Genomic DNA, 24605 nt, shown 5'->3' on the forward strand with positions numbered 1-24605 from the left:
TAACACATCTTACACACACGGAGCCCACTCTCCACTCAATAAAACCCAGCCGCCACGCGTTCCGGAGCCCCCCTTCGAATATTTTTCATCACCGAAGCGAGATGTCTTAGTTTACAACTGCGGGCGGGGAAAAGAAAGAAGAAAAAAAAAAAGGAGAGTGCCTATCCGGTCCCCGGAGCAGGGCACCAAGCGGGGCCCGAACCGTCTCCTAAACAGACGCCGGCCGCCGACCGATCCGAGGCGGACAATGATAAACAAGTTTTCAGGTTGCCCAAGAAGCGGCCGTTAGAGACCCTTTCCGGCCGGCGACACGGGCCGCGGAGATGCGCGGAGGCGGGGAGGGGGAAGGGAGAGGCGGCGGCGGCGGAGGAGGGGCCGCCGAGAGAGCTAGGCCCGGCCCTGGCGGACGCGGGGCCTCGGCAGGGCTCCGGGGCGTCCGCACCGAGCGAAGGGGCCCCGTCTCGGCCCCGGGACGGCAGCGGCGTGTGCGCACACCGCGCAAGGGGCGACCGCCCTCGAAAGAAGCGCACGGAGGGGCCGGGGGGTGAGGGTGGGGGGGCCCGGAAAATGGATCCCGGGCCCAGGCGGGGCCGTAGCGGGGCCCGAGCCGAGCAACGACGGCGTCTCCGTGAAAGGCGCCACACGGAAGGGTAGACGAGGCCCTCGCCGCCCGCCAGGGGCAGGGGGAGCCCGGGGGGACCGCTTACCTGGAAAGCTCCTGTTGTATTTCCCGGAATTTACTGACCACGAAAGACCTAAAAACCTGCTCGATGTCGGCCGCCATGGCGTCTGCTCCGTTCTCTCAACTCCTCCTCGCTAGTCCTCCAGGCTCCCAGCATGCCTCGGGAGGAGGCGCAGCGGCCAATTCCTTTAATCCCTCTCCTGATTGGCCGGCGGGGGCGCGTCCGGCCCTGCACGCTCCGCCCGCGAGCCAATCAGCGCGCGCCGCCGCGCTCCCCGGCGCTGTCTCCGAGCCGCCGGGAGGGAGAGGTGCTGACGTTTGCGCCGCGCACCCGCTAGTCCGCCATGTTAGTGCTTGACGCAGGCGCCATTACAGGAGAAGCCGCTCCCCGAGGCGGCCGTGCCCGCCGCGGCTGCGGCTTCCCCCCCGCCCGCGCCTCCCTGAGAGGCTTTTGTGTCACGAGTGCAGGCCCCGAGACTTAGAGGCAGCGGAGGAAGGGGGATGGGGACAGGGGCTCCAGCGCGCGGGCGGCAAGCGCCGCGGGTACTGGGGGGGGAAGGGGGTCGTGCGCGCGCGCCCGCGTGCCCGCGTTCCTCCGCCGCGTCACGTCCCGCGGCCGTGCGGCCTCGCGCACTCGTGTGCTCGGCTCGGGACGCTGTCACCGGGGCCGCCCCGAACCAGCGTCAGCCAGCGGCGCACGCGAGCCCCGCCAGGCGACCAGCGCGGACCGCACCCTAGGGCGGGAGGGGCGCGGGCGGGGAGGGGACCCCCTCGAGGGCGGGGACCGAGGAGGCCCGGCCAATGGGGGCGTCCGAAGCCGCCGGGGGCGGGGCGGGGGCCGGCGCGCGCTCCGGGTTCCCGGGGAGGGAGAGGGGTGTGCGTGCTTCCGTCGGGTGCGAGCGGCAGCAGCGTGGCCGGGGCCTGCAGGTGCGTGAACCCCTCTGTGTTTCCAGGCCGTGCGGGGACGGCGCCTCCGCTCCGCTCCTCTCCGAGCTGATAGGGTTTAGCCCCGGCGGCTGCGGGTGCCGAGGCTGGGTTCGCCGGGAGGAAAGGGTTCGCACGCTGTGCTGCGCACGGCCACAACTGAGGTCGGCCCGGGCCAGACCTTTTCCCCGCGCCCTGCTTACTGAGACCCGGTTCAGGTCTCTGTTTGTCTGCGCCTTTTAAAGTTACAGACCCCGTGAAGTCGATTAAAAAAAAAAAAGGAGATGGGTTCTGTCATTGTCCCTAACGGGTTAGCGGGACCGCATTGGCGTTTGGGTTCTACTTTTTTTGGGTTTTGTTTTGTTTTTTTTCCCCCCTTCTCAGGGTTTCTCTGTGTGGCTTATCAGACCAAGCTGACCTCGAATTTACATACATCCGTCTCCCTTGGTGCTGGGAATAAAGCCACCACTGCCTGGCTTGGTTTCTACTTTTTAAACAAATCTTTGGGAATGTTTTTGCCCGACTCTTGTATTCTCCCCGTAAGTTGCCTTCTAATTAACTGACACCTAAGATAGAAAGGTCTCCCGGGTACTAAGGCCCTTTGACTCCGCTGCTACTCAAACTATTAATAAAGATCTATCGGCTTCAACTATCCCTAAGAAAATGACACATGGAATTGAACCAAAAGCCTTTTTATGTATAGTCTTTCCCTTCCATGCATCTGTGTGCCCCACGTGCTTGCAATGCCCCAAGGAGGCCGGAAGAAGGTGTTGTATCTCTGGAACCAAAGTTAGGACGTTAGTAAGCCCCGGTACTCTGTAAGAGCACCAAGCTCAGCCTGGCGGTGGGGGCCCACGCCTTTAATCCCGGCACGCTGGAGGCACAGGCCGCCGGCGGATCTATGTGAGTTCAAAGCAAGCCTGGTCTACAGAGTTAGTTCCAGGACAGCCAGGGCTGTTCCACAGAGAAACCCTGTCTGGAAAAGGGAGGGAGGGAGAGAGAGCCCTTAACTGATGAGCCACTCATCAGCCTGTTTAAATATGTAACCCTAAACTGGAGTATCAATTTAGAAGGTACAAATGACAGTTTTGCCTGTAACCCATCTTCTGCTTAGTTAATTCCTTTGCATCCCCACCAGTCTCCGAGTTTGGTGCTAGGATTTGAACAAGAAGCTTTACTCTATGCAATAACTTTATTACTAAACTAACATTCTCCACCTTTGTTATTGTTGCTCCTGTTTGTGCAATGACTTGATAAATTGTTTCTATACCTGAGGTGTCGATTTAAGTTAGCAAAGTCATATAACAAATTATTGTTTCCTACTTCTGTGTACTTTGTAGTATACAATATATGGGGCTGTTTTGTTTCATTGTTTTGAGACCGGTTTCTCTGTGTAACAGCACTGGCTGTCTTGGAATTAACTCTGTAGATGAGGCAGGCCTTGAACTCACACACCTTTTTTTTTTTTTTTTGGTTTTAGAGACAGGGTTTCTCTGTATTGTTTTGGAGGCTGGCGGTCCAGCCCGGCCTCAAACTCACAGAGATCCGCCTGCCTCTGCCTCCCAAGTGCTGGGATTAAAGGCCTGCGTCGCCGCCGCCACCACCCAGCTCACACACTATTTTAATGTTAACTCTGTTCATTCTGTTTTTTTGGTTTTTTGTTTGTTTGTTTGTTTGTTTGTTTTTGGTTTTTACAAGACAGGGTTTCTCTGGCTTTGGAGGCTGTCGGTCCAGCCTAGCCTCGAACTCACAGAGATCCCCTGCCTCTGCCTCCCGAGTGCTAGGATTAAAGGCGTGCACCACCACCGCCCAGCTAACTCTGTTCATTCTTAACAGCTAAAAGTAATAAATACTAGCAGTCAAGTGAGATGTGTTAGGTTTTGATTTTGGCTTCTCTAACAGATTTCCAACCCAGGGTATCCCATGAGCTCCTACACCATAAACCTGCAAGCTATGGATTACATACAAATGATTTTGTTTCTTGTTTTTGTACAGCCAGAAAACAAATGGTAGGAGAAGCCAGGCATGGTGGCCCACACTTGTAACCTCAGCACTGGGGAGGCAGGTGCCCATAATAATGCAATTGTGTAGAAACACAGTTCTGCTTGTTTTTTTAACCTGCTTCTGCTTCCTGTTGTCTGGAGCACCGATAAGGCAAATAGCCTATGCCTGCTGTTTATGTAAATCGTTTTTCTAGATGGTGCGCACCCATTAATGTACTGTCCCTTCAGGCTTTAATGAAGCTCTACTTAGTTTGGACAGCGCACGAATAGCCCTCAAATATATTTATTTCTAAGTACCACACTTGCACTGTGTCCTCTCTGACACCTCACAGTGTGGATGAGATACACAAGTCCGGCCTCACAGCTGGGGTTTGCCTTGTGTGTGTCTGAGTGGCTTGCCTGCCTGCTTGTTTACCACCAGTGTACCTTGTGCCCAGAGAGGCCAGCGAAAGGGAGGGGTCAGGTCCCCTGGGTTTGGTTACATAGTTGCTAGCCGCCATGTAGATGCTAGAAATTGAACCCAAGTCCTCTGGAAGAGCAGCATGGGCCATCTCCGGGCAGCATAGAGTGACTTTCTCAAGAACACCAAAAGAATGGCTAAAGAGATGGCTCAGCAGTGACCAGACTTGCAACGATTCCAGGGGACTGGAGTTTAATTACCAGCATCCACACCCACCAAAGTACCAGTACCAGAGGATCCAAGAACCTCTTCTGGCCTCCATGGACACTAGGCACACCTGTGGTACATAGACATGCATGCAGACAAAACACTGGTACACAGAAAAGTTAACAAAATAAAACACTACCAAAAAAGAAAAATGGTGTCTTCTAAAATGCATGCGTTTTAAGATGTCAACTATGGTTTTCTTTCTGCAGGTTTCATTTTGCTTCTGAATCCCTGCTTTGCAGACAGCAATGGCAGCCCGAGTTCTTGTGATTGGCAGTGGAGGGAGGGAACATACCTTGGCCTGGAAACTAGCACAGTCTCATCATGTCAAACAAGTGTTGGTTGCCCCAGGAAATGCAGGCACTGCCTGTTGCGGAAAGATCTCAAATGCTGGTAATTATGTTTCAAAATGGGGTGGGGGTGTTTAATAGTGTTGATAATGCATGATAGCTCACACACAACCTTTAATAGGTAGTTCTCTATTCAAAATCGTACCGTGAAGTCTCTCTGTGTGGTAAGCATGAGGTAGTGTGTCTTACACCTGTGAACCACTGTGATTGAAAAAGGTAGCAGGTGCCTAGTGCAGATTAAAGGCAGCTTATGCTTGTTTGTGGAAAAACAGTTTCTGGGTGTGTTCTCTGGGTTTGTCTCTTTCCTATGCAACCAAGACTGGCAACAAGAGCAGCCACATTGTAATGTTGGAGTCCCTGACTGGCGACAGTGATAGTAGGCTTCTGAGCTTCTTTAACGTAATGCGCTGTTTGGAATTTCTCATGGTGAAAATTACTAACTGTACCCGCAAAGGCAAAACCACCGACTGCCTTAGTTTGTAAATTACCTTACTAAGGGTAGTGCTTAGCTTATCTGGTTAACTGAAGACATCTTTGTGCATGTGTGGGTTTATGTCTTCTGTTCACAGCTGTCTTCGTCTCTGATCACGCTGTCCTGGCTCAGTTCTGCAAAGATGAAAAGATTGAGCTCGTGGTTGTTGGACCAGAGGCCCCTCTAGCTGCAGGTAAACTCTCCTCGCTGCCACACACAATGCCTGCACAAGTTTAGAGACAATTTCATCCAGTCCAAGGATGGGGATTCCTAATAACACATCGGCCACTTGAAGTTAGTGGGATCGAGGTTTCTGTTTTCTTTCCCCCTCAGCCTTCGATAATAAGAGGAAATCGGGATCAAATTGTGCATTTCTTCTGCTCTTTTCTAGTCTCCTTAGTAATGTATATATTCAATAGGACAAATCCAAATATTCACGTAGAACCATTCACTTGTGTTGGCTTTTGTTTGTCTGGGTGTTTTGTTTTGAAATGAGGTCTAGTTATAGTGCCCAAGCTGATCTACAGCTTGAGGGCTCCCACCTCATCCTCTCAGTTAGCTGGGGCTCAGCCGCCACATTGCACGGCTCTTTCTGTATACCTAGAATCACCTCTTAGTAATACTCTGCTAATAAATAAAAGACAACATGGAAAACTTGAGCTATTATAACTGCCAATTTGCCTGCACCTTGACTAAACATAGATTTATTCTCATCATAATTCATATCTGGTTCCTAGATGGACTGTGGGTCACCTGGATTTCTTTTTGCTTCTTCCTGTAGGAGTTGTTGAGGACCTGACCCGTGCCGGCGTACGATGCTTTGGCCCCACAGCACAAGCAGCCCAGTTAGAATCCAGTAAAAAGTTTGCCAAAGAGTTTATGGATCGACATGGAATCCCAACTGCGCAGTGGAGAGCCTTCACCAGTCCTGAAGATGCCTGCAGCTTTATTATGAGGTGGGTGGAAGGTAGCCTACCCTGTGAAGGACAGGTATCCATGGAATGTGAATAGAAAGTCTCTTTCATGTTGAAAGCACGGTGTTTAAGGTGGCAGTGGTGGCTCACACCTTTAACCCCAGCACTCAAGAGGCAGAGGCAAGGGAATCTATGAGTTTCAGGCCATCTTGAGCTACAGAGTGAGTTCCAGTACAACCAGGGCTACGGGGTTTAAAGAAAAACCAAAAAGAAAACACAAAGTTTAGTTCTTAGGCTTTCGTGGTTTGTATTGAATTAGTTATGGAAAAGATAACTTGAAATACAACAATTAGTTTCCTTTTCAACATCACAATAAGATGGGATTCTCCAGCACTTGGGAAATGGAAGCTGAAGGATCCAGATCAAAAGCAGCCTGGGCTACATGGATCCAGTCTCAAACAAAAAGGAAAAAAACCTACGATTCTGTACGCGCTTCCCTTAAATAATCTTGTCGATTATATGTTACTGTCTTCACTACTGAGATCTCCAGGAGGAAATACATATTGTCCTGCAACTGGCAAACATAGTGGTGTATTATTACAACAGTAGGATCTTACACTGATGGCCTGCTCCTGCTTTAGCTTCCCAGGTACTGGGACAATGGGTGTGAGACAACAGACCCTGCAGTTAGTGAATTTGTAAATGGTTTTAGATTTTGTTATCTTATGTGTATGGGTATTTTGCCTGTGTGAATGGCCTGATGACCAAAAAGGTGAGAAGAGGCCTGAGATCCACTGGGATTGGAGTTACAAACAGTCCTGAGCTGCCCTGTGCGTGTTGGGAATCGAACCTGGGCCCGTTAGTATCCTTCTCTCCTGCATGTGGAGATCTTTGAGAAGTTAGTGCATTTATAAGCACATGCCTTTCTCCCCTTTCTCTGTTCCTCCCTGCCACACAACATATTTTCCTTCCTGTAGGGTCAAGTTTTTTTGGTTTGTTTTTTGACACATACTTAGAATCAGAAAACACCAGGAATTGAACTCTGGTCAGCCATCTTGCTGACCCAAGTTCATTCTTCATCCCATGGGGTTTCTTAAACACTGAATATTATTACTATCCTAATAACCCAGTGTCTTGGGTAAGTAACAGCTTTGTTACTTACTTTGGTTAACCCTCCTTCCAGATCTCCAGACTCACTTCATTGCTTTGTGTTTCTGGAAATCTGTCTGCCTGTGTTGGTGTCATCTGGCTGTATATTGAGATTCCCTGCGTGTATCTTACAGATGATGCTTTGTCTGCTCTACAAAGCTGCTTAACTTTTTAAGGATTGTTACTTATTTGACCTCACTCTGAAGAAAGCAAAATTGTACTTGCTGTATGATCAAAATTGTAAAATACACAAGAAAAAAATCTTGGCAAGAATTACCTGAAATGATACTGGAGTAATATTTTTTCCCTGTATACCTTCCACTTTTACTGACCCATACTATTATAAATCACAAGAGGATCTAAGTGTCTGCATTATGAGGATTTGGTGGCTGATGAAAGCTTCCCTGTCTCCACAGCGCAGACTTCCCTGCTTTGGTTGTGAAGGCCAGTGGCCTTGCAGCTGGGAAAGGAGTGATTGTTGCAGAGAGCAAGGAGGAGGCCTGCAGAGCTGTACAGGAGATCATGCGAGTAGGTGGCTGCTTCGGGAAGGTTCTCTCTCTATGAGTAAATATTCTAAGTCCACAGCGTGGGCCTCCAAATGTCCCAAACACGCTGGAAAGCTGGTGTCCATTGTACTGTGCGCAGTCCATTTCTAGAAAATGGCTGGTGCAGAGCTACACCAATCCCTAACCAATGGCTCCTTTTGATGTGAGTTCTAACATTCTTAGTGTCTGGGGAAGGTAGAAAGTCTTTGATAACTCTCCTGGCACCCATAACAATAAGGGCATCTGTCCTGTGTGTTCCAAGTCTTAACCAAAGTAGAGCAGTGGATGGATACAATGTTTCCTTTGCAATCCATATCAATGATTATGACTCAGCCTCTTAGAGAAGTCTATTTTCACGTGCATGATTTTGTACAATGTTTATAGACAAAATCTTCATGGTCATAACCAAGAATAAAGATTAAATGGTGGTCAGGAAAGTGGCAGAAATGTGAGCTCTACCTGCTACCATGTCAAAGACCAGCAAATATCCTGTGTTAGGTCTTCAGAAAAAAGTTACAGTGCTTGTGTATTTCATAACTCAAATAGGAGACAGTTCTACACGTCAATTTAAAAGTTCTAAGATTTACAGAGCCTTTTACTTTTAATCACAATTAGGAAAAGTCTTTTGGAGCGGCTGGAGAAACAGTTGTTGTGGAAGAATTTCTGGAAGGGGAAGAAGTGTCTGTAAGTATAGCCATCTCTTTTCTGTGCCTTTAACATGCCCCAAAACAGACTCCATTTACTCTGTTAGCACCGTCTGAGAACCAGAGCCCAGCAGATTAAAAACAGGGTTTACACAGGGTTAGGATTGGGATGAGAAAACGCGTGTTTAGACCAGTGGTTCTCACCTTCCTAACGCTGCCCATTGAACACCCTAGACCAGTGGTTCTCACCTTCCTAGTGCTGACCATTGAATACAGTTTCTCATGTCGTGGTGACCCCAACCATAAGATTACTTTCATTCCTATGTTCTAGGTATAATTTTGCTACTGTTATGAGTCATAATGTAAATATCTGTGTTCTCTAATGGTCTTAGGAGACCCCTGCAACTCCCATCCCATCATCCTGGGGCTGCTTATTGAGAACCACTGCCATAGACATGAATGGGGACACTTGGACTTAAGTCACACTGTGCAGGTTCCATGCACTCATGGTCTTTGTTTCACATACAGCTACCTACACAGTAAGTGCTGAAGTAGCGTTGCCTTACAGTATGAGTGCCTGGCAGTCTCAACAGTAGGAAGATTGATGTTTGTCCTGGGTAGAAACCAGGTGTGTCCCTAGTTTGTTATAAATAACAGCTCCTTTACAAGTTCAATATCCAAGATCTGGTTCCTGCCATATAACTTGGAATTATTGTCCAAGTTTTCTTCAGAAATGAAAACTTTTCCTCTAAGAAGAATCATGTTTGACTTTTTGACATTTGACCTAAGCGGACTAATCTGTTTTCTCCACAGTGTCTATGTTTCACTGATGGGAAGACAGTGGCCCCAATGCCCCCAGCACAGGACCATAAGCGATTGCTGGATGGAGATCAGGGCCCCAACACAGGGGGAATGGGAGCCTATTGCCCAACACCCCAGGTACCGTACACTGTCACTAATCAGCAGGCTGGCTATCTTCCCAATGAGAAGTTACCTCTTAGGGTCTCTAACAACTGCTTCTGATGGTCTTTAAGGGACTAAGAGCCAGTCTAAGGGATAGGAAATACAATCAGTTCTGTATCCTGTCCAACTGTGTACACCCATATTTTAATTGCATGAGAGCTAGAATTGTTTTCTTCCTCTGGATCCCGGGCCCAGCACATAAAACAGATCCAGGACAGGCCATAGTTGCACACTCTCTACTTCAGACTGACAGGCAATATTCCTAATTTCTGGGTAGTTTTATGTAACAAAGTCTGCATTAGCCAGATGCACTTATGCACTGCATCAAGGCAGAGGCAGGAGGATCTCTTGAGTTCGAGGAAAGCCAAGGATACACAAAATCCATCTCAAAAAAAACAAGAAAAGAAAGCTCCATTGTTGAAATAGAATGGTTTAGCTCTCTAGAAATCATTTCTATTTCTATGTCTTCTTAGGATAGCCTGGGCTACATAGAGGGACCCTGTCTCGAATAAAAGCAAAGCATATTTTTATAGGTTTTGATAACAGTGATTTTTGAGATAACTGTGTGTAAGCCTAATTTCCACAATTGAACTCTTATGCATAAATCTATAGGCTTAAAAATTTGCGTGGAATGCTAGAAGGATACACCTCAGAACGAGAGGAAGAGAGAACTGTTAATTTTAGCGTTGTGTCTGAGGAAGCTTTGAGTGAGGTATTTTGAAGGTGAATAGTTGAGCCCTGTTGAGGTGAAATGGTGATTGCCACTGATCTGCAGACAGGAAAGGAGCAGGCCTGCACTAGTTTGGTGACGTGGTTAGGAAAGGCGAAAGTAGACAGACACTGACACTTGCCACAAATGTGTCCTTGAGTAGGAAGCGTTTGATTAGAGTTCTTTCCAGCCCTGTGAGATAAGGGCGTTGTGAGGGTGTTTTGTTTGTTTTGAAACAGGGTCTCTCTATGACTCTGACCAGTCTGGTCTCAAACTCAGTCTACCTCCCTTTGCCTCGCAGGTGTTAGGATTAAAGGAATACGCCTTCACATATGATTATAGGGAGGCAGAGACGGGGATCTCTGTGAGTTCAAGGCCAGTCTGGTCTACAGAGCTCCAAAGAAACCCTGTCTCAAAAACAACAGCAGCAAATTTACATTTAAATGTTTCTGTGTGTTCCCCAGGTTCCTAAAGATTTGTTACTAAAGATTAAAACCACTATTCTTCAGAGAACAGTCGATGGCATGCGGCAGGAGGGTGTGCCCTACACAGGTAAGGAGGCCGGCCTGGGCTATTATACAGTGGTGGTCTACTTTGGCTGGAAGTTAGTCTCTCATTTTCTGCAACTTCAGTCATATTCAGATGTTTAGTACTAGAAGTTATAGCTCAGTTGATAGAATGCTTGCCTAGCATACATAGAGCCCTGGGTTCTATCTCTAGGACCATACACTTGGGCATGGTGGGGCACACCTGTAATCCCAGCACCTGGGATTTGGAGCAGGTGGATCAAAAGTTCAAGGCTATCCTCAACTACAAAATGAGTTTAAATTCAAGCTGAGATACATGAGGCTTTGTCTCAAAAAAACAGTTCAGAGTCTAGGTTTTATAGTTATAATGCAATGTTGTCATTACATCATTACAGATTTCCTCCCTCTCTCTTTCTCTCTCTAAATAAAGGAATTCTCTACGCTGGTATAATGCTGACCAAAGATGGCCCAAAAGTTTTGGAGTTTAATTGCCGTTTTGGTGACCCAGAATGCCAAGTGGGTAACAATAAATAAGATACCGCCTGGTATGGTGGTGTGGTGTGTCTCTTTAATCCCAATCCTGAGAGGCAGAGGCAGATAGAGTTCAAGCATGGCCTCGGCTACAGAGACTCTGTCTCAAAATAGTAATAAAAGTAGCATACCACTACTTTTTGGAAGAAAAGCATTATTTTGTCCTCAGGGCTTATCAGTCTTGAAATAATTGCCTTTGAGAAACATTTCCGTGGGTATCCCAATGAATAAGATGGAAGAAATGAATAAAGAGAAGACTATGAAAGTTCATCTCATCTACCATATTGATTCTGTTCTTCCAGGTAATCCTCCCACTTCTTAAAAGTGACCTTTATGAAGTGATCCAGTCCACCTTGGATGGCATGCTGAATACGTGTCTGCCTGTTTGGCTAGAAAACCACACTGCCATAACTGTTGTCATGGCAAGTAAAGGGTACCCCGGAGCCTACGCCAAGGGTGTGGAGATAACAGGTGAGGAGCGGTAATTAAGAAAGAGGTTGGGTTACACTGAAACTGGTGACTGAGACCACAGCAAGCTCTTCCCCCGTGGACGAACACCATCAGACCCTGACAGCTTCTTGGCCCTGCTTAGTGTCTTAAAGAACTGCAGCAGTTAATGAGTGACCTGGTCAGGTTCCCAGAGTGACCCTTCGCAGCCCTGCGAGTCCACCTCCCCACAGCCAGGGTAGAAATAGCGTGAGAGTCAGCGTTGTTAGCATGAGGGAGACTTAAAGACACAAGCTCTGTTTATGCAGTTTGGGCCGCTAGAGTACAGCCTGCCCAAGGATCACGGTTTCTGGGGCAGAAGTCAAAATTTGAAAGGTCCTATCCCCCACCCCCCTTTTCTTTTTTAACTGGCCATGAGGTGTGTGTTTAAATGGCATCCAGTCTGTGATTCGTGGCCAAAGACCTCTGTGGCTCCTAGTGTGTTGTAGCATAGCCTTTCTTAGTATGAGTGTATTTGGTCCTGCCCAGAAAAATAAGCAAGAAGACTATCAGCTTGTAATCTCAGAATCAGGAATATTTGCTTCTGGAAAGGAACCAGAGAAATGAGATTGAACCAAGAGCGTTTGTCTTGATGAAATTTCCCCTAAGAAGTGCACTGGTGACCCCAGGACAGCAAAATTGGACAGTACCAGCAGGCATAAAGTTACTGTGCTGGGTGGCACTGTGTTGTCAGACCATTCAGAGAAACTGTGGCTAATACATTACCACACCAGGTGCTGGGAAGAGAAGAGGGGATGGGAGACTGCATTATGGAGGTGAGATAGAGTTGTCTTTATAACTGTGTTTCACATGTTAAAGAAACAGTCTATCTTTTTTAAGCTCTTGGGAAGAAAAATTAACTACCATACTTCCCTTCCTCGTTGAAACTATAGCTTTTTCCTGGTTTGGTTGATTGGTTGGTTGGTTGGTTGGTTGGTTGGTTGGTTGGTTGGTTGGTTGGTTTTTCTCACTCCCCAGGAACTGGAATTTTGGAGCAGGACCACAGCACAGGATGAAATGTTTCGAAGTCTTTGTTGCAGGGCATGACAGTGCACACCTTTAATCCTGAGATTTGGAAGCCAGAGGTGGTGGATCACTGAGTTTGAGGCTAGCCTGGTCTATGTTGTGAAAACCAGCCCTGTCTCAACAAAAAACACCCACTTTGTTATCTGTGCTTGCTTACAGGGTTTCCAGAGGCCCAGGCTTTAGGACTGCAGGTATTCCATGCAGGCACTGCTCTTAAAGAAGGCAGAGTGGTGACCAGTGGGGGCAGAGTCCTCACAGTGACAGCTGTCCGGGAAAATCTTGTGTCAGCCCTTGAAGAAGCCAAGAAAGGACTTGCTGCTATAAAGTTTGAGGGAGCAGTTTACAGGAAGGACATTGGCTTCCGTGCTGTGGCCTTCCTCCAGCGGCCCAGGTAAAGCTTCCCTCCGGTTCAGAACTGGCCTCTGTGACTTGGAGGAAACTCTCCTGGCCCTATGCTGTCAATCTGTACTGTCTGGGTCTTGGCTTGTATTTTGTTTGAGTCTTAACTATTTATAGATTGAGACAGGAAGGGCATCTCAAATTTGAGGTCAGTCTATAGTAAGACTTTACATATCCCCCCAAAAGAATAAAATGAACACAGCAATGAATGAATAAATGGGAACTGCTCCTTGACAATTCCTTATCTTTGAAAGTTCATCAAGGTTATGGTGACAAAGACTGTTAATCCTTGAGTTATTATGTAGGTAAGCATTCTTGAGTATGAATCACAGTTGCGGGTTTGACACTTTATTTATTACTTGGATGTATTTTTAAATACTGAGTCATTTATTGACAAATATTTCCTTGTGAAATAAATAAATTTGGTTGCCACTGGTGTTTTGATTTTTTTTTTTAAGTATCACATATATCACACTGCTTTTACGTAGTTCTTTATGGGTGTGTTTAGGTGTGTGTGGTGTGAGTGTTTTGCCTGTGTGTATGTATGTGCACAGCGTATGCCTGGTGCCCTCAGATCAGCAGAGGGGGCATTGGGTCCCATGGAACTGGGTTAAGGATAGTTGTGAGCCACCATGTGGGTGCTGGGAACCAAACTCATATCAACTGCAAGAGCAGCAAATTCTAACCATTGAGACATCTCAAAAAAGTAATTTTTAGTGTTTTAAGCTATACCATAAGTGAAACACAGGTTCTTAAGCCCTTCTGTAAATATATTACTCTAAAATACTGTGCCAACACGTGGAAATTATCTACCTTAAGAGGCTGAAGTTTGGTTTGGTTTGGTTTGGTTTGAAGTCTCACTATGGCACTCTGGCTGACCTGGAACTTACAGAGATCTAATAGCCTGTGCCACTGCCCAGCAAGGAACTTAAATCTTGGTTAGTTGGTTGGTTTGGTTTTGGTTTTTGAGATAAGGTTTCTCTGTGTAGCCCTGGCTGTTCTAGAACTTGCTCTGTAGACTAGGCTGGCATGGAACTCAGATCCACCTGTCTGCCCCCAAGTGCTGGGATTAAGGATGTGTGCCACCCCCACTTAAATTTTAACTGTAGTCTGAGTCTTCAAAATGAAGAAAGTGAGGTGTCACAATGCCAATCCTGGACTGCAGGGTTTTGTGTCCTTCGTGAGAATGACCCTGGACTGCAGGCACTGAGTTGGTTAGTAGTCCTCTCAAGTACCTAGCAACGTGGCTTAAAACATTTCTTCATCTGTCACTGCATCCCAGTAAGCCAAGTTCTTATTTTTCAAGAGGAAACTAATAAATTCACAATGCCGTTCACAAACTTGATTTCTACATGACATAGTTTGTGCTTTTATAAAGCACTATTCAGTCATGTTTCTACAGCCCTCAGCTATGAGAAAACTGATAGCCAATATCCTGGAACAGTAAAAAAAAAACTCATTTTGGTCTTTAGGGATATTTTTACAAAAGTCTTAACAATCCTTTTTTTTTTTTTTTTTCCTTTCATTCCTATTCAAACTGAAGTTGGCCTGAGAATGGGTGTGGTAAAACCTGTTTAAAAGAAGGAGGGGCCAGGCACAGGTCTTGTCTGTGATATTGCTACTGGGGAGGCTGAGGCTGCAGTATCGGGAGTTTGAGCTAGTGTAAGCTACATAGGAACTAAATGGTAGAATGGGGGTTTACAGGTGAGCTACCCGAGTGGAGAGTTCCTGTGTAATGGACACAAAGTTTCTGTCTTATTTGGTGAGGAAAAATGGGTGGTGGTGATGATGACTACACCAAATTGTGCCATTCAGTTGAAAAATATACTTAAAAATGGCTAAAATAGCTGAGCAATGGTGGCGCACACCTTTAATCCCAGCACCCAGGAGGCAGAGACAGGCGGATCTCCATGAGTTCAAGGCCAGGCTGGTCTACAGAGCGAGTTCCAGGATAGCCTCCAAAGCTAGAGACACCTTGTCTCAAAAAATTTTAAAAAAAAAAGGATAATATGGTAAATTGTATGCATATTTTACTATGATTTAAAAAGAAATTCAAACGAGGCCTGGCAGTACACATCTGTTAACTCCACACCACCTAAGAAAGGTGATAAATAGGCCCATTTCATATCAGTGCCTACTCTAGAACACTTACATCCAAGTTCGTGGGGATGTGTGGCCAAACGTGGCCGTGTGCTTATATGTGCCGGCCTGATGTTGTTATGAGAATCTTCTCTACTCTTCCACCTTAAATGTTGAGAGAAAGTCTGTCAATCAAACTCCACCAGCTCATTTGGGGATCCCCTCTCCACTTACAGGCAGGCTGCCACACCCATCCAGCATTTCTGTAGCAAGTGCTTTAACAAACCATTTCCCTAGCCTTAGTTTCTGTCTGTTTCATTTTGTTTGAGATAAAGATATTTTCTCCTGTTGGGTGTGGTGTTGCACACCTTGAAGCCCAGCAGAGGCAGGCAAGCAGATCTTGTAAGTTCCAGGACAGCCTGAACTACATAGAGAGTCCATCTCAAATAATAATTTTCCATGGCATTAAAGTGATGTCTTAGTTTTCATTTTCATTTCCTTAGGGGCCTGACTTACAAGGATTCTGGAGTTGACATTGCAGCTGGAAATATGCTGGTTAAGAAAATTCAGCCTTTAGCAAAAGCCACCTCCAGACCAGGTAAATTAGACCCTGTTGTGAATTGATTTAGGCCTTGCATTTAGCTGAGGGAAATTTTTCAGATTCCTGCTGGGTGTCCTCTAAGTCATTCTTAAGACAAGTACGTAGTCTTCTGCCTTGATCAGTCCACCGTGCACATGGGGCTCTCTCCCACTCTCAGAAAATGTGCCTCTTGTATTAGCCATTGTCGGGAAGAAGTTGGAATATTCATGTTGAACTCATCAATTAAAATGCAACGAGTAACTCATTTCCTGTTCAACAGGCTGCAATGTTGACCTTGGAGGCTTTGCTGGTCTTTTTGATTTGAAAGCAGCTGGTTTTAAAGATCCTCTTCTGGCCTCTGGAACAGATGGTGTTGGGACTAAACTGAAGGTAATTGGACACTTGCGATCAAAGGCTTCATGAAAGAGAGAAGGGAATTTGTCTTTCAAATGACTTTTATGTTTATCAAGTAGCCATTTCTTCTTAACAACATACATTCGTTAAAAAGAGCCACGGCACTTTACCATTTATTTTAACCATGTAGCTCAGGTGCACACTTTGAACAGTGAGTTCCAGTCCCATCGGTTGGGAGGAGCAGGAAGGAGCCCTGCGTAACTTGTTGTCCTGGGCGTTGGGAGCAGATCTCCACAGTCGTGTTTAACTGCTCCCTGGGAGAACTGGGCAGAGAAAGGCAGTGCTTACTCTCGGCGTGTTGTTTATATTACAGATTGCCCAACTGTGCAGCAAGCATGACACCATTGGTCAGGATCTGGTCGCCATGTGTGTAAATGACATCCTAGCACAAGGAGCAGAGCCCCTCTTCTTCCTTGATTACTTTTCCTGTGGGAAACTTGACCTCAGGACCACTGAAGCTGTTGTTGCTGGAATTGCTGGCGCTTGTGGACAAGCTGGCTGTGCTCTCCTGGGTATGATCCATTGACCCTCCGTCCTCTACTGCCTACTAGTCATGTAGAACTTATTTATGACTGTTGTGGCTAATGGAGGTGACTTTGCATCACCAACAGGAAACCGAAATGCACATAAAACTACCTGTGTTACTCTTAGGCCCTGTCCCCATTTCATACTCCTGAACTGCCAGGCAGGCTTACCCTTCTCCTCTGTCCATCTCCATGTTTCTCAAGAGCCTCACTGGGCAGGCTTAGGGCTTCTTCCTCCTAACTGGGCCTAAAACAGGGGAGATGGGCTCCTGGGATTGCATGCGTTAAATTAGTTTCCCTCAGCAGTGACAAAGAATAAAATGTAACCTGAGTTTTGTAGGCATATCGTTTAACCATATATGCAGGAAGGCGAGTTTTGGCTGTTTCTTCTATTGCATGTCAAGGTTAGTATAGTGGAGTATACCTATAATTCTAGCACTTGGAGGCTGAAGCAAGATTAGTGAGAGTTTGAGCCAGCCTGGGCAGGCTCCATAGCAAGACTCTTGTCTCAATGGAGAAACATACACTGCTGTATCTGTAGACAAACCAGACCTCAAGGCCAAAGTTGCCTTCCAACTTTTTGCTTTTGTTTGTTTTCGAGACAGTATTTCTCTGTAAAGCAGCCCTGGCTATCCTGGAACTCAGTTTTGTAGACCAGGCACATACATGATACATGCAGGCAAAGCACTCGTACACGTTAAATAGCAATCTTTTTCTTTTTCTTTTTTTTTAATCAAACCTGACTGGACGGTGGCAGTGCTTGACAGCACTCCTGAGGTCACACTGTTGTAGACATGTTAAATCCAGCTGAGCATTGGCATATCAGAGTCAGGGTTTGAAGGCCATGTGTACTGCCCCAGACGTCGGTTATCCTACAGAGTATGGGAAGAGCTACACACTGGTGTTGGTGTTAAATGCGGCTTCTGTCACTGTTAAAACAGATTTGTCTTTGTCCTTGTCTCACCAGGTGGGGAGACTGCAGAGATGCCCGACATGTACCCTCCTGGCGAGTACGACCTGGCCGGCTTTGCTGTGGGTGCAATGGAGAGGGATCAGAAACTCCCTCAGCTCGAAAGGATCACCGAAGGGGATGTCGTTGTTGGAGTAGCTTCATCTGGTCTTCACAGCAATGGGTTTAGCCTTGTGAGGAAGATCGTAGCGAGGTCTTCCCTCCAGTACTCCTCTCCAGCGCCTGATGGATGTGGTGACCAGACACTGGGTAACTGACTCTCGCTGGAAGGAATCGCACTGATGTATGGTTTCCTGCCTGGCGACATTCTAGATTAATGTGTCTGAGCAAGGCCATAGTCATCGTCCATTTATATTTGGGTTTCAAATGTGTGGGTTACGTTTTTGTCTTATCTCTCCAATCTCCAGGGGACTTACTTCTAACTCCAACCAAGATCTACAGCCATTCACTGTTGCCTATCATACGCTCGGGACGTGTCAAAGCCTTGGCTCACATCACTGGGGGTGGACTGCTGGAAAACATCCCCAGAGTCCTCCCTCAGAAGCTTGGGGTAGATTTAGGTAAGTTCATGTTGAAGGGAAAAAACATGTGCTGTGGGTTATGAGTGCACACATACACGGAAGATCCTTTGTGTCTATCCGTTTTATTTTGTTTTGGAGACATGGTTTCTCTGTGCATCCGCTGATGAACTCAGGGAAATCTGCCCTGTGCTTCGGGAATGCTGGGATTAAAGGTGTACCTCTTGTGGTGGTTTCAATGCATTCTCCTTTTTTTTTTTTTTTTTTTTTTTTTTTTTTTGGATCTTACGAGACAGGGTTTCTCTGTATTATTTTGGAGGCTGTGGGTCCAGCCCGGCCTCGAACTCACAGAGATCCGCCTGCCTCTGCCTAAATGCTAGACTTAAGGCATGTGCCGCCTGCCGCCACCTGACTCTGACTCTAAGCGAGTCTTATGGAGGCATTTTCTCCTCTGTGATTCTCTCTTCACAGATCACTCTAAGCTTGTATCAAGTTGACAAAAATAATCCAACCTTCTTTATTTTTATTTTATTTATTATGTATGCAGTGTGCTATCTGCATGGTTGCTTGCATGCCTGAAGAGGGCACCAGATCTCATTATAGATGGCTGTGAGCCATGTGGTTGCTGGGAATTGAACTCAGGACCTCTTGAAAAGCAGTCAATGCTCTTAACCTCTGAGCCATCTCTCCAGCCCCCCAGCATTCTTCAGACACATTCATTCAGTATAGTTTTTATAAACCAAATCTTATAACCTGTGTATTCAAACAAACCATCCATGTTACTTTGTTACTGAGGAGTTCTGTGCCGGTGTATGTAAATAAACCTTACCTGGTGCTCCTGATAAGAGTTGTGATGTGTTGTTTGGGACAAAGAAGGAGCTAAAAGTCAGCTCAGCCTAAGTTTTAGAAGAAATTAAAGGAACCAGGTATTTATCAGGAAGCTCTCTCTAGCAGAACTGCCCTCTAAGTTGGTCTTCATGGTGTTTAGGGTATGTATAGCTTGTCATCACTAAGACCCTGCTAGATGCCGGGCGTTGGTGGCGCACGCCTTTAATCCCAGCACTCGGGAGGCAGAGGCAGGCGGATCTCTGTGAGTTCGAGGCCAGGCTGGACCGACAGCCTCCAAAACAATACAGAGAAACCCTGTCTCGTAAAACCAAAAAAAAAAAAGAGACCCTGCTAGACATTTACAAAAGATGGCGTGCCAGCCTTTGATATCCATGCTGACAGATAATCTTAAAGGGCCATTGATAGCGGAGTCTACCTATGACTCATTTTTGTATTCTCTGTATGGGACAATAGATTAATCAGGCAACTCTTGTTTATTTTGAGATGCCTGCACTTGGAGGATCCCCAAAATCTTCTCATGGTTGCAGCGGGAAGGACAGCTCTCTGAAGAAGAAATGGCGAGAACCTTCAACTGTGGGATTGGGGCTGCCCTGGTGGTGTCTAAGGACCAGACAGACCAAATTCTGCATGACATTGGGCAGCGCCGGGAGGAAGCCTGGGTGATAGGCAATGTCGTGGCCTGTCCTGAAGGTAACAGCTCCTTCTTGGCTTCCAGGCTTAGCCATTGCCTAGTCATCTGTCTTTGCCCAGACGTACCTTGATTGGTCAACCCTGAGGCCAGAACACGTCTGCTTCCATTTGGAACTTTGACATGTCTTGGTCGCCTCACTGATGCACAGCCACACGGCACAGGATTCTTTCCGAGGATAACTTCTCTGACAGACACCTCAAAGTTCTGCCTGGAGGTTTAGCTCAAACACCCTGACCAGTTCTGTATGTTGAAAGGGAGACAGGTCGATCCATTCAGTGAGCTACCAGTGATGGTCAGTGCTAGTTGACCTTGCTTCTGTCTGCCTTTCTGCTCTCTGTGGCGTAGGTTTCATGTCCAGACAGGTCTTCCCCGTGCTGGACGGTAGCGTCCTTCAGCTTACACAGCAGTGAGAAGCTTCCCGTTATTTCAGTCTTGAGTGCCTTCTGGGTCACACACCTCCCAGGAAGCCAGAGGCTCGGAGCACCGTGTGAACAGGCCCAGGGTTGAGGGGTTGGGAGAACATGGGCAGACAGCATTTGGTGGGGCTGTGCTTGAGTACACTGGTGCTTCCCATGGGTCTAAGCTGGAGTAACTCCATATGCTCCCCTTCAGTGTGTTCTTAAAAGTGAGAAATGGTAAATACTATTAACCTGGCGTTTTTGTTCCTATTTGTCCCACTTTCAGAATAAAATGAATAAAGTTGTTTTGTACTATTTTTGTTGTTCCTGTTAATCCATGGTTATTCTTCCTTTTTGTGCATATAATTGAAATGAAGGTTCTCCTCGTGTCAGAGTCAAGAATCTGACTGAAGCCTTGCAAATGAATGGGGCAGTGGTGTCAAATGGTTTCCTGAGTCATCTCCCTGCCCAGCAGAAGTCAAGAGTGGCTGTCTTAATATCTGGAACAGGTGAGGCGTGGCTTCTCCCTACCCCAGAGCTATAGAGCTCTCCCCTACTGCCAGCATTCACACAGACAGGTGAGGAGGACCTCAGATAGTAAGCATGCTCCCAGCAGAATCTGGGGTGGGAATCTAAGTGGAGGATGTGGGGAAAAATGGTTAAGAGACTGAAGACAGAAAGGGCTGGCTGGTGGCTGGTGTGGCCTCTTAGCACTTAGGAGGCAGCGGCAGGCAGATTCCTGAGTTTAATGCCAACCTCTCAAATGAGTTCCAGGCCAGCCAGGGCTTCACAGTGAGACCCTGCCTAAAAAAACAAAAGCCCATGCTGGAAAGGCGGTTCAGCAGTTGGGGTCACCTGCTCTTGCAGGGGGCCTGGGTTCTATTCCCAGCATCCACATAGTGACTCCCAGCTATCCCTAACTGGTGCCAGGACATCTGACACCTTTTCTTCTGAACTCTGGGCACCAGGCACACATGGTGCAGGCACACCACTCGTGCACATGGGTTAGAAGAAAACAAGGCGGGCAGCAGTTTCAGGAGGCAGAGGCAGGCGGCGCTCTGTGAGTTCCAGGCCAGCCTGGTCTACAGAGCGAGTGCCAAGATGGCCAGGGCTGTCTGGGAGGGCCCTGTAAAGGAAGAGCTCACCTCTTTCGTGTCATAGCTTAATGGTGAACAGGCTTGAAAGCTGAAGTAGTAACTCCATATGCTCCCCTTCAGTGTGTTCTTAAAAGTGAGAAATGGTAAATACTATTAACCTGGTGTTTTTGTTCCTATATGTCAGAATAAAGTGCAGTATTGTAACGTTGTTTTTATCAGAAGTGAAAAGCCCTGGGTAGAAGAGCATTGTACTCTCTCAGATGACTGCAGCGTCCCTCTTGTTCACGTGTAGAACATTCTAGTGCGGGGATTGAGGAGTGGCCCTCCACCCAGCACTGACTTTCCCCACAGGTAGCCCTGCTGTCACAGTGTGAGTGAGCAATGTACTGTGGAAGACACAGTGTTTCTTTAGGTGACAGCCCCAGAGCCATACTTGTCTTCAGTCCGAGTGTAGTTAGGTCCAAGTTTATGATAAAGCAGAGGTCGTTTTGAACTCACTCTTTTTCCTGTCTTTTCAGGATCGAACCTCCAAGCACTCATAGACAGCACTCGGGATCCAAAGAGCTCCACACACATTGTGGTTGTCATCTCCAACAAAGCTGGGGTCACGGGCCTAGACAAAGCAGAAAAGGCTGGCATTCCCACCAGAGTGAGTTACCGCAGGCTGCCCACTGTTGGGTGATTTGCTTGTTGAGTGCTGGCTCTTCATCTGGAGCCTGGGCTGTACACTGAGCCACACAGCCAGCCCTGCAGATTGCACTAAACACAAACTGCTTTCCCAAGGCCATGCATGTGGTTATGTAATTGTGGGCTTCCCGTTTGGGGTGGGTGCTGCTTTGTCCTTCTCCATCCTGGCCATCCCTCAGACATCTTCACCACTCGTGTGGTTTCTGTAAAGGTTGTGTGTTTCTCTTTTCCTGTTACAGGTAATTAATCATAAATTATATAAAAATCGTGTTGAATTTGACAATGCTGTTGACCACGTCCTAGAAGAGTTCTCTGTAGACATAGTCTGTCTTGCAGGATTCATGAGAATTCTCTCTGGCCCTTTTGTCAAAAAATGGGATGGTAAGCAAAAGTCATTTGATGTTACATTGGGAGGTGAGCGGAGGGCAGACGCCAGTGACCAGCTTTCCAGACAATCCTCAGCTTGGGAGATTTTAATGCGGACTATATTAGTTCCCTTTGCATGTGATGCTCAGTCCATACCTGTAACCCGGGCATCCCAAGACTGAGATGTGCGGACTGCAAGTTCAAGGCCAGCCTGGTCCTATAGGACACACTCCTCAGAAGCAAAGTGAAGGAAGGGGAGAGAAAGCAGGAGAAAGAGCCTGTGTATCCCAAGGAGAGAGCTGGACGGAGACTAGCCTTGATGTAGTGTGTTTGATTAAGGCCATATTGAAATGTATAACGAGCTCCTGTCCCAAAAAACCAAGCGTTAGTGTCTGGAGAAATTCTCAGTGGCTCAGAGCACTTGTTGCTCTTGCAGAGGACCTGAGTACAATTCCCAGCACGATGGCAGCTCACAGCCATCTGTAACTCTTATTTCCAGGAGACCCAACACCCTCTTCTGTCCTTTTCAGGCACCAGGCACATTTATGATACTCAGACATACATGCAAGCAAAACCCTCTAAAATAATGTTAAAGGAAAAACAAACCAATAACTAGGGGTTTAGTTACCTGGTAAAGCACTTAACCTTCCTGGTGTGTACAAGGCCCTGGTTTGATAGATACCTTGCACCACAGAAAGAAAAACAAAATATTCATGCTCTCCTGTGTACCACACAGACAGAAGATAGCAAGGAAGGCATTGTGGCTGAAAATGCATAGATGTCTACAGTCTGTTGGTACTTTTTTTTTTTGTACTTTATTTTCTTTGAGTGCATGGGGAAGCAGGATCACCTCAGCACGCTTGTGGTAGTTGAAGGACAGCTTGCAGGACTAGGTGCTCTCCTTCCACTTGGTAGGTCCTGGGGATTAAGTTCAGGTCATCAAGCTCGGTGACACTTTACCACCTTCTTTCTTAAGCCCTGTCTGTCCCATTGTCATGATTCTGTGCACATTGGGCATCTTCCCCTACTCTGTTCTCTGAGGTCAGTACAGCTGAGCACCTGTTTCTTTAACAGGACAAACAAGATGTAAGTTTCTGACCTGCTTTTTGCTTTCTAGGGAAAATGCTCAACGTCCACCCATCCTTGCTCCCGTCCTTTAAGGGCTCAAACGCTCATGAGCAAGTCCTGGAAGCCGGAGTCAGGATTACCGGCTGTACCGTACACTTTGTAGCTGTGAGTATGTCTTTTCCTACGCTTTTGTCTCTAGTGTCTGGATGCAGACTTCACTGGCTAGAAAGCCAGACTTGAAAACGTCTGCTTCGTTTTCCAGGAAGATGTAGATGCCGGACAAATCATCCTACAAGAAGCTGTCCCTGTGAAAAGGGGTGACACTGTTGCAACTTTGTCTGAAAGAGTCAAAGTAGCAGAACATAAAATCTTTCCGGAAGCCCTGCAGCTGGTGGCCAGTGGGGCCGTGCGGCTTGGAGAAGACGGCAAGATCTGCTGGATCACAGGACAGTAAAGCCGCCCAACTCAGGAAGAACGGCTGTCTCCTCCGTGCCTTTCTGTCCTTTTCGCCATGGTCTTGTCCCAAACTAAAATAGGTGTAACAAAAAGACTTCATCCCTTACCTGATGCCATTTTTTTAATAAAGAGATTCATTAAAGACAAAATATATTTAGCATTTTTTAAGACATCAGAAGTGGGAGGGTCTAGGCCAACATACTGGGAACATACATGAACCCAGGCAAGAGACCTCCAAGCTTAGTGCCTACCACATTTTTCTGCTCCTAGAGCTACCTGAATAAGCAATGGTCACACACAGCCCAAAGGCAATTTTTAAATTTTTTTAAAAAGATTTATGTATGAATGCTCTAACTGCATATATGCCTTTATGCCAGAAGAGGACATCAAATCCCTCTGAGACGGTTGTGAGCCACCATGTAGTTGCTAGGAATTGAACTGAGGACCTCTGGAAGAGCAGCCCATGCTCTTAACCTCTGAGCCATCTCTCCAGCCCACACTTTAAATTCAAAACAACAGCAAAGGGTCCCTGACATCAGAAGATCTTTTTTTTTTTTTTTTTTTTTTTTTGTTGGTTTTTCGAGACAGGGTTTCTCTGTGGCTTTGGAGGCTGTCCTGGAACTCACTCTGTAGACCAGCCTGGCCTCGAACTCACAGAGATCCGCCTGCCTCTGCCTCCCGAATGCTGGGATTAAAGGCGTGCACCACCACCGCCCGGCACAGCCTCAAACTTTTAAGACTACAGCTTAGCCGGGCGTTGGTGGCACACGCCTTTAATCCCAGCATTCGGGAGGCAGAGGCAGGCGGATCTCTGTGAGTTCGAGGCCAGGCTGGACCGACAGCCTCCAAAACAGTACAGAGAAACCCTGTCTCGTAAAACAAAACAAAAAAAAAAGTTTGAGGGTGCAGCTCAGAGT

General features: G+C 47.0%; 2 protein-coding genes across 14 annotated transcripts in view; one reads left to right on the forward strand and one right to left on the reverse strand.

Annotated features, from left to right (window-relative positions):
* Son (SON DNA and RNA binding protein) overlaps positions 1-1002 on the reverse strand; it is a 31725-nt gene extending 30723 nt beyond the window's left edge. For 6 of the 11 annotated variants that reach the window (XR_005878824.1, XR_005878823.1, XM_040750468.1 and 3 more), the window contains exon 1: positions 708-993. Coding sequence is in view for 8 of the 11 variants with exons in the window: in XM_040750468.1 (XP_040606402.1) it covers positions 708-784 (77 nt within the window). In the remaining 3 variants the exon portion in view is untranslated. Of the gene's footprint in view, positions 1-707 lie in introns of all 11 variants that reach the window. The other 5 variants (XM_040750465.1, XM_040750466.1, XR_005878822.1 and 2 more) reach the window with 4 other exon arrangements.
* A 514-nt stretch (positions 1003-1516) lies between these two features.
* Gart (phosphoribosylglycinamide formyltransferase, phosphoribosylglycinamide synthetase, phosphoribosylaminoimidazole synthetase) lies at positions 1517-23837 on the forward strand. 3 transcript variants are annotated; one of them, XM_040750481.1, is made up of 22 exons: positions 1517-1609; positions 4486-4669; positions 5196-5291; positions 5880-6054; positions 7578-7689; positions 8322-8390; positions 9164-9289; positions 10487-10574; positions 10980-11065; positions 11383-11551; positions 12752-12983; positions 15574-15668; positions 15931-16040; positions 16378-16576; positions 17556-17807; positions 17966-18118; positions 19409-19615; positions 20392-20523; positions 21630-21760; positions 22038-22179; positions 23282-23397; positions 23495-23837. In XM_040750481.1, exons 2-22 carry the CDS (start codon positions 4525-4527, stop codon positions 23684-23686), a joined length of 3027 nt encoding a protein of 1008 aa, XP_040606415.1. In that variant the 5' UTR covers positions 1517-1609; positions 4486-4524; the 3' UTR covers positions 23687-23837. The 3 variants fall into 3 exon arrangements, with proteins under 3 accessions (XP_040606415.1, XP_005073868.2, XP_012971680.1); XM_005073811.3 differs by lacking the exon at positions 1517-1609 and adding an exon at positions 1640-2145; XM_013116226.3 differs by lacking the exon at positions 1517-1609 and having other exon boundaries at positions 3357-4669.
* Positions 23838-24605: the final 768 nt, after the last annotated feature.

The sequence above is a fragment of the Mesocricetus auratus genome, unplaced genomic scaffold (assembly GCF_017639785.1).
Source record: "Mesocricetus auratus isolate SY011 unplaced genomic scaffold, BCM_Maur_2.0 Super-Scaffold_100008, whole genome shotgun sequence".
Classification (NCBI taxonomy): Eukaryota; Metazoa; Chordata; class Mammalia; order Rodentia; family Cricetidae; genus Mesocricetus; species Mesocricetus auratus.

Excerpts from the sequence above, each read along its gene's own strand:
- Gart (XM_040750481.1), top strand. The coding sequence starts at position 4,525 with ATGGCAGCCCGAGTTCTTGTGATTGGCAGTGGAGGGAGGGAACATACC. Across the intron at positions 4,670-5,195 it reads CGGAAAGATCTCAAATGCTG|CTGTCTTCGTCTCTGATCAC; the intron begins GTAATTATGTTT and ends TTCTGTTCACAG. Across the intron at positions 11,066-11,382 it reads TTGGTGACCCAGAATGCCAA|GTAATCCTCCCACTTCTTAA; the intron begins GTGGGTAACAAT and ends CTGTTCTTCCAG.